Source organism: Strigops habroptila, chromosome 3 (assembly GCF_004027225.2).
Source record: "Strigops habroptila isolate Jane chromosome 3, bStrHab1.2.pri, whole genome shotgun sequence".
In the NCBI taxonomy this organism is placed as follows: Eukaryota; Metazoa; Chordata; class Aves; order Psittaciformes; family Psittacidae; genus Strigops; species Strigops habroptila.
In genome coordinates this window covers 80,538,375-80,554,193 of record NC_044279.2, presented here as the reverse complement: position 1 = coordinate 80,554,193, position 15,819 = coordinate 80,538,375, and the positions used below count along the sequence as shown (strand labels likewise).

The window sequence follows — 15,819 nt, the reverse complement described above, 5'->3', positions numbered from 1 at the left end:
CGTTTCAGATTTGATTGTTCTTTATTTGGTAAAAAGACTATCAAGGGATATGGAGCAACTAGAATAATGAAAGGGAACTGGACTATCAACCTTAACAGAGAATCATCCCACAGAGTAAGAGTAAAGTGTTTTATTAGAGCCAATGTCTCACTCCAGCTCTGTATTTGTTGAACATTACCTACAGTTGCACAAAGCCATAACCTGAGTCATTCCGTGTCTGACTATTGTAACAGACAGTGAAATGATACACAGGGCCAATAACTGTCCTCCTTGTTTGTGAATTCAGCCGAGCAGAAACTCTTTTATTCCTGATCAGACCTGTAGCATCATCTCCAGGGGCACTGTGGAAGTCAAAGGTATATGAACACTAAGCCATCATTTTTCTGATCCTAGCTGCAAGAAGTTCCAGTTAGTGGGCTGAATTCCTTAGCCTACTCTAACACAGCATCTGTTACAAGGATTCTGAAAGCAGAATCAACACTGATGTCAAAAACATCACCTGTATTTCTTGTTCTTCCACAATGCATACAGAGACTGCTCAGTCTTAGGACAGTCTCCTAAGATGTCAACTACTGTAATGCTCCGAGGCCTGGTATTTGCTTTCTAATAAACCTGCGGAAGTCTCTCCTCCAGTTCCCTTCCACCTCCAATGTGCTTTTCATTACTCCACCTGGAACTCTTACAACAAGATGCAGGGATGGGAGTGAGTTTCAAGTCTGTCGTCTCTCATTCACAGGCCAATTTACTATCAAAACTGGAGAGTCCAATAGCAAAGGCCTGAAGAGCACACAGAGGATAATTATAGTCCAGAGTGAACACATCTTCTGCTACACGACCAAACTGCATCACAATGTAGTCAGCTGGGGAGGGGGGAAAAAAAAAAAGATTCAGAAACAAACAATTTCATAGCATTGCAAAGAAAAAACAAAACAAACCACAACCATAACCAAAAACCCGCAAATGTCTGGCAGTCCCAAATATATGTGGTTGGTGTATCCATCCCTTCTCACCAGAGCAGCCTTGAAATCTGTTCTCTAGAGTGACTGTTATTCTAGAGATTATCTTTCTTCTCAGAACCAAAGCTTGAACTCTCTCTTGCTAGCCTGAAGATGCTGTATAGTCCTTTTCTTTCCCTTCAGGAAGCTTGCATTTACCCTCTCTTTCGTTGCAGCTATGGACAGTAGTGTCTGCACCTACCCCAGAAAAAGGGAGGCCTTATGTAATTTTCTTGACAGCTGAGAAGTCCCCAGTAATCCTGAGCTGATTTCCTCCATCCAGTCTCCCTTCTCCAGGAATAGAATATCCTATTCCTCCCAAACCTCATGAAATAAATAGGGTTCTCCCTGTTCGAATAAGCCACACATACTCTCCACCAGACTCTTACGGTCATTGTCATGGACAATCTGGAAGTTCTTCACCGAGGCCTGAGTGACTCTCCCATGGAAGTTCAAAACATAGGATTGAGTATCATCGTTCCAAACTGGAGCCTTGTTGTGCAACTCAATGAGGTTCTCCAAATTTTTGTTTTGCCATTTTGAAAGCAGACTCTCATGTTCCTGTTCAGAACAAAGAAATATACTTATCAGATTTGGAATAGCTCTGCTTTTGATTACTGCCTCTCCCATGTGTGTGTACCCTATCACTTGAAGGTCGTTCCCTGTTTAGTGAAACACAATGACAACACTCAGTCCTACTGAAAACTTCTTGCAGTTCCCAGGGAGATACTTTAATGGACTCCCTGTCTAAGCATTTCTTTCCACTCAATAAGCTATCACCGTATTTCCACCCAAACAAGAAAAAAGAGCGAGAGAGAAGAACGTGTGTGTACATGAAAGGGAGCAATTCACAGGCTAAAGGATGATTGCCATCCTGCTGGCAGGAATCCTTTCTAGTCTCACAAGCTTTCTCTGATTCTGTTGGACCCAACTTTCATTTCTAACAATCTGAACTTTGAAACAAAAGAAAATAATCTACAATTAACTGCATAGTGCCAGGCCCTGGAGTGCTTTAGTAGAAAGTCCAAAGGCTGCAGCAGGCTGTATGTATGCCTTAAGTAGGTTAAATGGGTCTAGTAAGTGATGCGCAATATGAAAAACAGAGAAATAAAACCAGAAAGATACAAAAACAAGGTAAAAGAGCACAATACATTCAACAAACAATGAATTACAAGGAGATGTAGTGAAATATATATTATTTAATTTTAGAAGTTCTGCAACAAATTGATTCCAATAATATATGCTAAAACTCCCAAGAAAAAGAATCCAAACTGAAGTTATTTAATGGGAAAAAATGATCAGAAAACATCCTGTTGTGGAGATCTGACTGATATGGCTCTAGTAAATGTTTTAGTATTATATACAGATATAATACTGGATTTTGGAGGATAACCTAAATAAAACCTAAATAACCTCCAGTCTGAGCCATGACCAAACTCCATAACTCACATTTCGTGGACGTATTGGAATTCGCTTATGATTCATATTCATTCCTGGAATGATCACAGACATTTTTCTGGGACCCTTGAATCCTAACACGTTGGTTTCCTGAAGGACAAGGAAAGACATTTTCAGTAAATGAGATACTTCATCTCAAAGAAGGAAAGACAACAAAACCAAACTCGAATCCACATTTATATTGTTTTTTAGAGATCTGCTAGCTACAACTGTAGTAGCAGTTATCTAAATGCAACTGTGTTTTAATCACTGAGAACAGCTTTCTGTCCCATTTTGAGAACTGTGTTAAGACACGTAATATTACCCAATTTAGAATGCATCAGTTATCCTCATGAAACATTTATAACAAAATCAGAGAAGTGCAATTTCCAAGCATAAGTTTGTGCATCTGAGGCAAAAATAGGCTAAAATCTTGCTTGTGAAGAAGCCTTGAGTATGATAAAAGACAAATATCTTTGACCTGAGACTATGTTACCTATACATCACCATTTAGGCTAAAATATTCATGAAAAAGTGAATTACGTTCTTCTTTAGGTGTCATTATTTGTGTTTAAGAGCATACCTACAATTTTCTCTCAAATCATGCTTTTTTATAAACTATTAAGAACAGACCCAAAAGGCAAAGAATTCAGCACCTGTCCAAGCTTCAATCTTAAGCAGATTATTCCAGAGTACTGCAGGAGACTGCTCCAAGTGGATTGAATATAAAAAGCAAAGGGAAAATAAAAGTCTTGGCATTCCCAAACCATCCATTCAATAATATCAACCAAAATTCAAGGGTCCATTTAAAGTGTTCTATAACAACGCCAGTGACAACCTTTAAAATTCCCAAAGGCCAATTAAAAAGTCAAAATCTTTTGGAAGCACTGAACTGATTGATAGAAGTGATACTGCTTCTCCTAACACGCTAGTGCATTTTGCAGACACAGAACAAAGCTCTTTGGAGTTGCAACCTCTACTATTTTGCTTCAGAAAATCTAGGGGCACATATGAGAATGAGAGTACTGATTTTATTCATATATAAACTTTATGAACTTCTTGTATATAAAAGCTCAGAGATCTGAAAAAACAACTTTATATTATCTGCTGTACTAATTTTAACACCTTGCTGTGTACAAGAAGGTAGGGAACTGAAGAATACTGTATACAAAGAAAATAACCTGACATGATACTGTTATGATAAATGATACTGCTAACAGGCAGCGATTTTTCCTCCAAGTGCCATTAAGATCAGCAGGAAGAAAAAAAATATCGAGATCATGCTCCAATAGGTTGATGCATCTTTACATTTCTCTGTCGCACCTGTGATAAGAGTAAAAATCCTTCCACTTCACTGACCCTCATTTTGTAAAGAACCTCAAATTTTATTCAAACTTTAGGACTGGAATATGAAACAAACAATGTGACAATGTTCAAGGCCAGGTTGGACGGGGCTTGGAGCAACCTGGCCTAGTGGAAGGCATCCCTGCCCGTGGCAGGGTGTTGGAACTGGATGAGCTTCCCTTCCAACCCAAACCATTCTGTGATTTTATGATGAGAATCCTCATATAATTCTAGAGTATCCACAAGTGCCTCTCTGAAGCCTAGACCAAGATGATCCTCAAAACCAGAAGAAAGCATCTCTAGGACAGAGCGCTACCAAATCCTGATTTCCCCTGGAACCATATCCTCACTAACCACAAGCTGCTACTGAAATAATACCAGCTCCTTCCTATCCACCAATATGCCTTTGGTTCTGCAAAAAAAAAAAAACAAACCCAAAAAAAACCAACTCTACTTCACAGAGTATTCCCAGTTCCTTCTTAGAGTCCACCAAACACCAGCCGGGCAAGAAGCAGTTCATGCTGTGGCTGGCTCCATGTAAAGGATGTGCTGACTGGCCACATGCCACAGGTCAGACAAGAAGGTTATCAGGATGTTAATTTGCATCTCCCTCCCTCCCCTGGCACTGTTTTGTTTTGGGGTTTTTTGTTTTTATTTTTTTCATCAAGCTTGTAAGAACTTCTCTTTGAAGCCTCTGTCCTTTGTTGTATCTGGTTGAAATTGGTCAGTTGGTTCCAAAGTTAAGCGGGGAAGGCTGCCAGGCAGCACGATTTTGTAAGCCCTGTTTCCTCTGTAACCAGGCAACAAAGAAAAAAGGGGCAAAAGAGGAGAGGCACTACTTACATAACAAATAGCTGCAAGCTCCTGTCTTGTATGAGCCTTTTCCACTAGACCTTGTGCCTTGATGGGGCTAACTCCATGGTCATAGACTGTAAATTTTGTTCCCATGAGGTTTGACCTAATGCCAGGTTATGGAAAGACAAAGAGAGAGGCATCAGTGGAAAGTTTTGTTATATTCTGAAGGTATTTGTACAGCACAGTGAAAACACTCATCTCCTGCCATCTGAATCTTCCTATTGCCAGCTCAGTAAGGAGTGCCCACAGTGAACTGAGCCTGAACCTATCCTGGAAAAACATCAAGCCAGAATTCCTTATGTGAATTTCCATGGTGAGTGGTAACACTGAAGAAAGGTTGCCAACTCAGGTGAATACAGATTACATTAAGCAGGATGATGCAAGTTCATTCTCTCTGAATTGACACCAGATTGTTGTTCATATCCCCAACTCAACTAAAATGAAAATCCAATCTCTCGTCTGTAGTTTTCACCTGTGGTTCTTACCTGAGTTTTCCAACGAAACTTTCCCCTTCCCGGGATAAATCAGTTGGGTCAACTGATATAAGGTAATTGGATGTTTTGCTCTTTTTCCGTTTTCGCCCTGCAAGAAGGAATGTCTGGAAATACAAAACTTCGATCAAGACTGGAGCTTTTTAAGAATGCAGCAGCATTGCTAGACATTGCTATCCAAACTGTTTTCTCTCCATTTTCCACATCAATTCCCCTTTTTGTTCTGTTCTGTGCCGATATTACTGTCTACACAATTCTGATATCTTCCACAAGTGCACACCCTGAAATCCTATCCCTCCAATCAGCTCACTCAGCAGTGTAGATTTAACGCAACTGTCCTTTCTAATCTTCCCTCCTTTTCTGCAAGCAGCTCAGTCTCCCTGCTCTTCTTTATCCTTGACATTTTTATACTTCTTAAAATTTTATCTTTCATTGTATTATAGCTTTCAAACTTGCCGTTTCCCTCCTTAGTGCCTTGGCCTCATATGAGCTATCCTCGTCTGCATGCTGGCTCTCCTCAGCTTCTGGTTTCTTACCAGAAACTCTCCCTTACACAAAAAGTATTCTGTGATATGAGTACAATAGCCAAGATATTGTGCCGCTTCCAATACCTTTCTGTTGTCGTCCCTTTCCAGATGCATGTAATAAGTTGGGAAGAGGCCCCGGTCCATTCCCTTCTTATCTCTAGTGATTCGACACTTGACTGTAATACCACGAGGTGCAGGGTGTAATGCAAAATCCTCCAAGTTCTCTACTTCTCCCAGCTGGGCATCTACCGGAGCGGATGGACTACAGGAAGCACCTGTTTCCTGTGCGAAGAACCATCATATTAGCAAATTAATACAGATCAGAGGCTCTGGTATTCCCCAAGAAAAGAAAGGTCTTTTAAAACAGAAAGATTTAATGTCTCAAGAAGATATTTTGGGAAAAGGAAGTTAAATGAGATACCACCTATATTTCTGTGAAGAAAGTGGCTGAAGACTTTTACTCTGAGGAAAAATCAGCCCTCCAATGAGAGGGGAGGAAAAGTACCCATTAACCAGAGATGAGTGAATTGTGAGGAGGGGATAAAAATGGGATGAGTCACTGCAAATATTCTAAGCAAAGAGCCTCTCTGCTCTTAGAACTTCACTCTGTGGGAAATCAGGCAGCATGATAAGCTGGACTGATGGATGCTGCAGTAAAGACAGGCCAGGATTTTTGTGACTGGAATGAGCACTGAGATTATGTTGGTTCAGAACGGTGACTGAAACAGAGTAAACTGATGGTGGAACCATCTCAAACGCTGGAACGCTGGAAGAACCTTAGAACAGTGTATATATTCAGGATGCAAGTTATGGTCACCAAAGGAACTGGAATTCTAATGGAAATCTGGTATAAGTCATTAATTTTTTTTCTTAGAAGTAGCTGAATCCTGTATTGTAGAATCCTGTATTGTAGAATCCTGTATTGTAGAATCCAGGAGATTCCTCCCTTACTGGGTTTTGGAGTTGATGGTTGTGGTTTATCCCCATTCTCAAATACAGCCAGTAGGAAGTATGAGTGAATACAGACACAGACAGACAGACTTGAAATTCACTAGTGGCTCTCACCCTTCCCCCTGACAGCATCCCCTACTTGGTATCTCCAGTAGTTGGCAACCATAGCCCAGTCTCCCAGGTAGCCAACACCCAGACCTCTTGTACTACTCACCCACTCACAAAGTACAACATACACACAATCACAGAATCACACAATGGTTTGGGTTGGAAGGGACCTTAAAGCTCATCCAGTTCCAAACCCCTGCCATGGGCAGGGACACCTTCCACTAGAGCAGGTTGCTCCAAGCACCGTCCAACCTGGCCTTGCACACTGCCAGGGATGGGGCAGCCACAGCTTCTCTGGGCACCCTGTGCCAGGGCCTCACCACCTTCACTGTGAAGAATTTCTTCCTCGAGTCTAATCTAAATCTACCCTCTTTCAGTTTAAAACCATTCCCCCTAGACTACTCAACTCATTATTTCAGGATATAACTGATATTTTATGACTTCATATTCCATTTATTCAAACTTACTTGAAAGCAAAATAAAGTCTGACCAATTCAGATGAGCAGTGAAAAATACTTTTTGTGTATGTTTATAATTCACATTTTAATGTAATATTAATTTCTCCTTACACTTCCCTGACAGACCATTAAAAATACATTTTTCGGCCCCCAGCACCATCTACCTTTGTATTTTGATATGAAGTAGACCTGGACCTACTGAAAACCAGAAATAACTTGACCAGCCTAAGATTGTGTAAGAAGGTCCATTCTTTTCTGGAGTACAGAACTTTGACAACAAAGCTTCTGCATATTAGCTGAAAATGCCTAAGTAATTTTTATGAGCATACAGTATTTTTTCCAGAGGAATCAGAGTCCTAGCATGTATATACTAACAAAAAATAACTTCACAAACAAGTAACAGTAATAAGGACACAACATGAGTTTACATATATTTAAGACAAGTATACTTTGAGGACATCCTAGAAGATAGTTCCAAGCCAAACAGAAGAAAAGGCCAAGCTTCAAGTACTCCAAAGTAACTACTTAGACACTTGATCAGATTTTATTGCCATTTTGCAATTCTTGCAACATTAAATCTTGCTTAACTTTATAAACTGAATAGCACATTATTATTTTTGTATTATTCTTAGAAGTTAATCTTAAATATGTGACCAATGCACTGGATCAGGAACAGAAGTGGATACAAGCACACATTTCACTATTAGCATTATGTAAGAAACTCTCCTACTGTTAAGATGGAAAAGCTGTTAATGCCACACAAGGGATAAGTTACTGCATTAAATACAGCAGTCATAAAAGTTATTTGCTATGAAGCACTTGGCTAGCATTTTGAGAGCAGCTTTAGGAATCAGTTGTTGAAATCCAAAAGATTTGGGAGACATACATCTAACGCTTTTGAACAATTAAGATCTCCTACCCACACAACAAGTTTTCAAATTGCTAACACATATTTTGCACAGAAAGGAGATGAAGTGTTAATCCTTAATTAAATAATACTTTAAGCTCTATCACACTAAATATTAATATTTAATCTATATTATAATCTTCAGAATTTCTCCATTCTACTTCGCCACACAATTATACTCACACAGGTCTTTCGAATAGTAGCATGCACTTTTAAGCCGGTCCAGCATCCATGCCCAAACCCTATGCCCTTCATCTCATCACTAGCTCAAACCCTGGTTCTTCCCAGGTCTTTTCCAACTCACTGCCTAGTCCAGCATATAGTTTGTAAGCATATGTATGTGTGTGTCTCTCACGATACATACATATGAGAACACATTCATATAGGAAACAGTTTTAGAACATGATAGGACATGCTGCAGTAATCAGCCACAAGGCTTGGACAGATGAGCACACTGTCTTGCAGCTGTTTACGTGCATCTGGTGCTTTTTACTCCCTTTAGTCCCCATTTTCCCATGCTTATGGCTTCCTGATCCACCTCATTCCCTTTTTCCTCTTCCCTTCCCCTAAACAGCCATGAAAGGTTTCTTCCAATCCCCAAATATTCTGTTCCATCCCAAAATTCTGTTCCCTCTTACATTCCACAATAAATGCGATAAACCTTCAGGCAGTAATCCCTCTTAATTTTGCATGCCATTTCAGAGTTTCTCTGAGTCATCTTGGTGGCTTTTACACCAGAGACAATGGCCTAATCTGTCTCCTTTGAGAATCATAGGAGTAGCTGACTCACCGTGTTCCCATCAGGCTACTTGGGTTCCTCTGCCCACCATTGTTCCTTTAATCATTACTAGGTCTTTGTGTTTAGCTCAATGGCTCTTCAGTCAGATAACCTGACAATCACGACCTTCGTCTGCCTTCAGGGATTAATATGCTAGCTACTGTAGTTGCAACTACTATATTTTAACCTAGTGCTCAAGGGGTTAGTACTAAAATCAAACACGTGCCCAGCCCTTATCAGAAAGGGATTTCAAGACACTTACTGCGAAAGATTTCACGCTGCTTGCAGAGCTAGGCCTCTCAGTTTCAGGATATGGTGAATGAGAAGCTGGTCTCTTACTAGCTTCTTCCTCTTCTGCATCCTCCTCATCAAAATTCAAACTGCCTGAAATTCCTGTCAAAATCAAGCACGTAACCTCTGAAAGGAGATGACATGAGTGTGTGGCATCACTAATTCATATATGACATTTGCATAGCTATTCACTCTTTTAATTAATTTCAGTTGATTTAATTAAAATCAACTCCTGATTTTCCTCATGTGCCATATTGCTTCTGAAGCCTTTTAATTCAAAACCCTAGTGACATTTTGCAGCTGTCATTGTGCAGATGATTAAACAGCTGTCAGGCTTTTATTGGTACTTATTTAAATGATACTAAGTGATGTAACATACTGCTTAATATGTCATTGAGTTAATTTTGCCTATTTTCACGTAAAAAAGCCCTCCATGTCTTAAAGAACAAAAAAGGAAATCCAGATCAATACGCTGACACCTCCCCTGTAAATTGGACTCTGTACAGCTTACATTCTTTACCATTTCCCCTTATTCTTATACACACTGAAATGGAGTAGGATAATTTTTCAATAAGAGCTCTTCCTATTCTTACATCAGCAGCAATAACCTAGGTCTCATGAATACTATTGATGATTTTCTTCTTAAAACAGAAGTGCAGTCTGAGTAGTCCCAGGGCTTATTTATTTAATCTTAACCTAGGCACAGCTACGTAGAGATGACTGTAGGTATATAACTAAAATAACTCTGGATAAAAACATTTTAAAGAATGTTTATGTGTACAGAAGTACACATAACTGCTTGGTGTTTACTTGGAACTGTATAATTTTATTCTGAGATTCCATTCTTTAATTTGGCTGTAGAATGGAAAGCAGAATAAGCACTATAGAAAATGAACACACTATTTTCTGAGAGCAAATATTATAACAGTACTCCAACATGGCACTCCTGGAAGTTCTTTATCTCAGATGAAACAGAAAAATGTATTCTTGTCGGTAAGCCTCACAAAGCGCATTTGGAAAGAGGAAAGGCGTTGACCCCAGTACTCTAGCCAATTTCAAAATTTACTGTTTATATTCTATCTCTACTAATTTCCCCTGAAGTTTCTGGATATTCTCTCCTACTTCCTTTCCTAACTCTTGTGTAATGTTCCTATCCATAGGCAGGCAGCTGTTGCATCTGACAATTAAATGGATGTATTTCTAGATATGGTAGTACCTTACTACATAAACTGTACTGGAAACATTCTGGGAGACATGCTCAGCAAAATAAAAACAAGCTGTGCACTATACGAAACATGAGCCATTATTTTGCTGCAAAGTGCTTAGGCTGCATTCAACAAAAGAGGCTTCCCGTGGTACTGGCAGAGAGAGATGGACACTCCACTAGGAAACTACTCAATGGGATATAATTATTGAATACAAAACTCTAAAACTGTTGATTGTGACAGCCTCTGACTCAGGAAAAACACCTTTCCTGTTAGCCTCCTTAACAGTTACATTATGGCATTACTGGGTATAGAGGGTTCTGCTGTTGTGAAAATATTCAAGCATCATATCCAGATATATTATATCTGGAATAAAAATACCCCAAACTCTAGCAAAATGTGAAGTATAGCGTTTTGCCACCAACTTCCTTGGAAAGGCCAGAAATTATACAGCACATTGATAAACCTTTAAAACTTAACTGGTATGTCCCAATTAATATCAGAAGAAGGAACCGTAGTTCTGCATTTTTACATGCTGTAGAATCTCCTAGCTCTGCATTTAAAAGTCATACCTTACAGACACTGATTCATCACATTTTTAGGGCTTTTAACTCTACTGAAAAAAGTTATGAGAGCCCTGAAAAATATCTTTGCCCATTATCAACTCTTAATGCCCATCAATTCTTGATGTCAAGATAACGCCCATTATATTACCTCGTTTCTCTAAGATTTCTTGCAGATCTGGCTTGCCTGCTGTGTCTGTTAGAGCCTCTCCATCATTTTCCCGATCGGCATCGTCTTCTGTTTTGGAAGATCCAGCAGAAAGAGTTTGGAGCTTGGTCCCCAAATCTTGCACTTCTGACTTCAGGAAAGCAGCTGGTCCATCAATACCTGCAGGCCAAAACAAAACAGAATGCTAAAGTCTATTTTTTATGGCTAAAGACACATCCCAGGATGTTTGTTCTTTACATCTTCCTTGCCCAAGCATCCCTTTAAAGTACTGATGTCTTCTTGTTCAATTTTTGTCAGAAAACTTGGGAGGATCCAGGCCTGACTCTGGTACAGACAGCCTATTACTTTAAACATACCAGGCATCAGCTTCTCTATTTATAAATATAGTCATTGTATCTACTTTTTTACAAGGGCTTAAGCAGTTAAAATGAGTTGTATTTGTCATGCACATTGATATCTTTCAAATTGATAGGCAACTACTCTATTTTCTTTTCCTTCACGTTCCTTTCCTTCACATTCAACTCCTCCAGAACGCTCACTTACCAGTAAGCGAGCGCTCTACAGTGAATATCACAAGTCAATTTGACAAAATTATCTACAGGCACAGGCAGAAAAAACTAGAAATGGATGCCCTCTTTTGGTAGAAATCAAATTTCCACGTTTAAGCATGCAATACAGCTGTGCACTGTCCTTCATAACTGGTGGAGACATCTTGATGTCAGGGTCTGGCATTAATACATTTGTGTAGCACACAATATGTAAGTGTAGTTCCAGCTTTGGATTTCTTGTTTTCCCACTGTTTTCCTTCTTAAAACTTTACTGCTTTATCTAATCATCAGATTTCTGACATGTTTACTCCTGTTATCACTTCTTAACAGAATTTGTTTGTACTGACAAAGCTTCAGGGCTATGGAAGCTAGTGAAGGAGCAGTTAGTTTTAATTTTTCTTTCTTGTAGTTTCAGTACTACTGAAGTTTCCTAACTTAGAAGTTATATCAATCTTTTTGACTTAAAGTGTCTTTTAACAGAAGCTTTCTCCCACCTGATTTTAATCACATAAATGCTACCATCCACATCACCACTTTCCTCCCCATCCTATGACCCTGAAAGACACCTGGAGAACAGAACATGAAAATCATTCAAAAGGGAGGGGATAACGTATTTCCAAATGTGATCTTCAAACCAGTTAACACTGGTTTGTTTGGGTTTTTAAAATTCTACTCTATACATTAATTCCCTTTTAATAAAAATTTTAATAAAATTGTGGTATTTTAACATCCTGCAGTAACATGCATCTCTAAGCCTTCGGATAGTTCCTGTTACTTTCTTGACAGACTGATGGATCCATGCTCTCAAACTACACTTCCACTGGAATGTAGAGGTTTCATTGCTGCTCTTTTTTCTTCTCTGTGACATGGAAAACTTCAGGCTCTCACTATTGTATTTCTTTTCACTCCTAACAGAATGGTTACTATTTTACTGTAATATTTTGAGGTCACTAAGTTACTGCCTTTGGCTCTGATCTCACTTTGTGTTTGTGACTTTCTGGACCACTATAGCTTGCTTGTCATTTTTCAGTTGTCTCCCCAAAGCCCACAGAAAAACAACAGATAAGATAAAACCCAGAAAAAACCTAATTCAGTATTCCTAAGACTTTTGCTTTGCTCTTGTCTACTTTATCATTCACTCATAGGCAATCTTTAGATGGAGTATACCATGAAGAAAAGTACAGGCAGTCACTACTGGATTATTTCCTTTTCTTTATCCTACAGCTTTATAAGACTCTCTTACACTGGGTTTGTATCTCCCTACCTTTAAAGAAGTTCCTAACTTATTTCTGCAATTCTTCTTAGTCTAACACAAGGGAGAGATTCTTCAAAGGCACACAAAGATTCTCGGCTGTCACAAAATTCTCAAGGTAAGGTTTTTGGTTTATTGCTCAACCACACTGTACTACAATTCTACTTTTGTACATGTAACGGTATGTAATCAATCTTGTTTATCACTTGACCACTGTTACATGAATGAGGTGCCCATCTGCGACATAAAATGCATGCACTGGCATTTTTGGGAACATTGTTGCAACCAGGTTGATTACTTACCATGTAAAATAACATCACTGTGGAAAGGGGTAGGAGTTTTTACTAAAGGAGTCTGCTCCTCACACCCTTTGGGCTTTGACCTATGCAGCTTTGCCTCAGGATTTGGCTGTACCATCAAAGGATCAAGACGTTTCTTCCTCTGCTTCTTCTCTAAAAGAGCTCTCTGTGAAATAAAGAAAAATCATGACATAAGGACCACATTCAGAGGCAGAAACCATGCCTCGGCTATTGGTGATAACACATCACTGATCAGGATCTCCAATACACCTGAAATACTCCTGTAATCTCTTACAAAAATCCTAGACATATCATTTTGTCTTTGGAATGTCTTTGATTCTCCATCAGTGCTTGATGGGTGATGTGGCCACCTGCTTGTTTTCTGATGTATCCTGAGACCATCAGCAGTAACTCCTTTCACCCAGTCTAAACTGCAGCAATCCTTCACATATATAGACAAATTCAGGAGTCACTTATAATCCAACCTGAAACAGTCAGGACTCGCAAAAAAAAAGGTTTTTGTGTCAGAAGCTATCATCTTAAAGGAAGAACTCAAAACAAATAGCTCCCAGAAACCAATACTGAGAGATAAGACTTAGAGGGAACAGGGTGTGTGTGTGTGGGGGAAACAAATGTTGAAAATTACAATCATTAAAACAGAACTGATCTGGTATAACAAAAATTCATCTACCTTGCAAAATTTTCAAAGATACATATATATTTGATGTTTATGGTTTCCTACTAAACAAGAATAGAAACGACTGCTGAGGCAGCAGGAACAATACTAGTTATGATGTCGCTAACGAAACTTCGTGTCAAAAGCACCATACCAAGTGCATTCAGAAACAGGCCTTCAACTTCCCGCTCTCCACCCACAGGGAGGTGGCAGCATTACACTTTGAGCTGCAAGTGCCTCAAAAAAGACACGGCAATGTCTCTAGTGCTGCGTTCTCAAGCACTGCCCGAGCAGCCACACGCTCTCTCTTCACGGAAAAGGCAGTAGTCTGGCTAAAAGCGTCCTGGCCGGCAGAGCTGGCCCACAGATGGAATCTGATGTCATGCATTGTTAAAAACTGAGACCCATAACCTAATATTTGACAAATGCTTGGCTGTGACTGTCGTCTTTGTAGGAAACAAAACAAATCAAATCAAAATATGCTGGAAATCCTTCTCGACAGCAGTGTTAAGATCTTTCTATAGCTCGCAGAAACTTTTTCCTTTAATGCTTAAAATGGATAATTCTCTACAACCACCTTCTTGATTCATTCCTGCATTGTGGTGAGTCGATCCCAATTAAATGAGAGATGTATGAAAAATAAATATATCAAAGAAATCAAGCCTACAGGCCGTAGCAAGGTTGACTTAAACTAATGAAAGCCATTAAAATCTTTAAAGAAAAATGTTCTTGCCATAGCAATGAGTTCTTGTTTGTATTCTTAAAGTTCACCTCTATTTCTCAAGTCAAGGCTAATATCTATTTTCCTATACTTATTTTACTAGCTTCAGCACTATCATTTACCTGATTCTCTAGTTTCAGCTGTCGTAGTTTCATGCTTTCATCCTCAAAGATGCTGGGAAAAGGAAAGAAACAAATTAATTATTGCCAGTAAAGTTTGCATTACAAGAACACAAGATAATTGCAGGCTACAACTTCACAATCAAGACTTTAAAACAAGTGTAAGACATCTATCCCACAAGAAGACCAAGTTACAAGGCATTAAAAAATAAAACATACATCATATTCTGTCATAAATAGGACCAAACTAGTTCAATCACCTTAGTAAACTGTTCTGAAAACATTTTATAAGCAACAAAAGCTTCATTACTGAAGGATGGATTATGAGCCATTACTGAGGTGGACTATCTGAGTTTATATCTGAAGGATTAACACAGTTCAAACCAATTCAATGTAGTCCCTGCTCCCTCATAAAATACCCAATTCCAAATTAATTCAGAATTTTAGGTTCTCTCTTGGAGTCAAACCTACACCATTTTCTCCTGCCAGAATTCCCAGAACTACTGTTAATACCCGAGAGAATCTGTATTTGCAACACCTGATATCAATTCCTAGATTAAAAAATGATTTGACTATTTAAGTTTTATAGATAACTTTCATAAGAACTCCAGTTTTTCATCCTAAGTTGTGTTCCATAGAGACTTCCCATTTCCTTTTGTATGATAGTGAATTATTACATAAACTAACACACTCAATTTAGTGCAGTTAACCTTACAAAGGGGAAAGGCTAATTGACAAGTAAGCACATATTCTGCCTACCAAAGTTGTGCACCTTCCTCCTACACAGCTTTGACAAAGACCTCTCTGGCAGTGAGAAAGCATCATGAAGAAGATACTTAGTATGGGAAACAGACAAACATATATTTTATGATGGCACGCAGTAAAGCAGGGCTAGCCACAGCTGCAATTTAAACAGGAAATTCTCTGTCTGGTCTAGGTGTGCAGAAATGTCCCATCATGTGAAGTCACAAGCTGGCAGACAATGCTGAATATAACCCAAACAAGGAAAACCAGAGGCAGAGAGGTGGGCTGGAGTTGCTGCAAAACACATGCCATGGAAATTGGATCACAACAAATAGAGCTAACAAGAGGAGAAAGGGCTCAGAATCCCCTTAACTCCTAGTA

The 15,819-nt window shown here is 39.1% G+C and overlaps 1 protein-coding gene across 5 annotated transcripts in view; it reads right to left on the bottom strand.

Moving 5' to 3' along the window:
• Positions 1-2: 2 nt before the first annotated feature.
• The window catches only part of TULP3 (TUB like protein 3), a 26,668-nt gene continuing 10,851 nt past the window's right edge, over positions 3-15,819 (bottom strand). For 3 of the 5 annotated variants that reach the window (XM_030479841.1, XM_030479844.1, XM_030479846.1), the window contains exons 2-11: positions 14,698-14,749; positions 13,182-13,344; positions 11,062-11,238; positions 9,114-9,268; positions 5,734-5,931; positions 5,117-5,229; positions 4,620-4,734; positions 2,445-2,543; positions 1,385-1,556; positions 3-860 (exon numbers count right to left, since the gene is read on the bottom strand). In XM_030479841.1, coding sequence (XP_030335701.1) covers positions 727-860; positions 1,385-1,556; positions 2,445-2,543; positions 4,620-4,734; positions 5,117-5,229; positions 5,734-5,931; positions 9,114-9,268; positions 11,062-11,238; positions 13,182-13,344; positions 14,698-14,749 — 1,378 coding nt within the window. In that variant the 3' untranslated portion in view covers positions 3-726. The remainder of the gene's footprint in view (positions 861-1,384; positions 1,557-2,444; positions 2,544-4,619; positions 4,735-5,116; positions 5,230-5,733; positions 5,932-9,113; positions 9,269-11,061; positions 11,239-13,181; positions 13,345-14,697; positions 14,750-15,819) is intronic. The other 2 variants (XM_030479843.1, XM_030479845.1) reach the window with 1 other exon arrangement.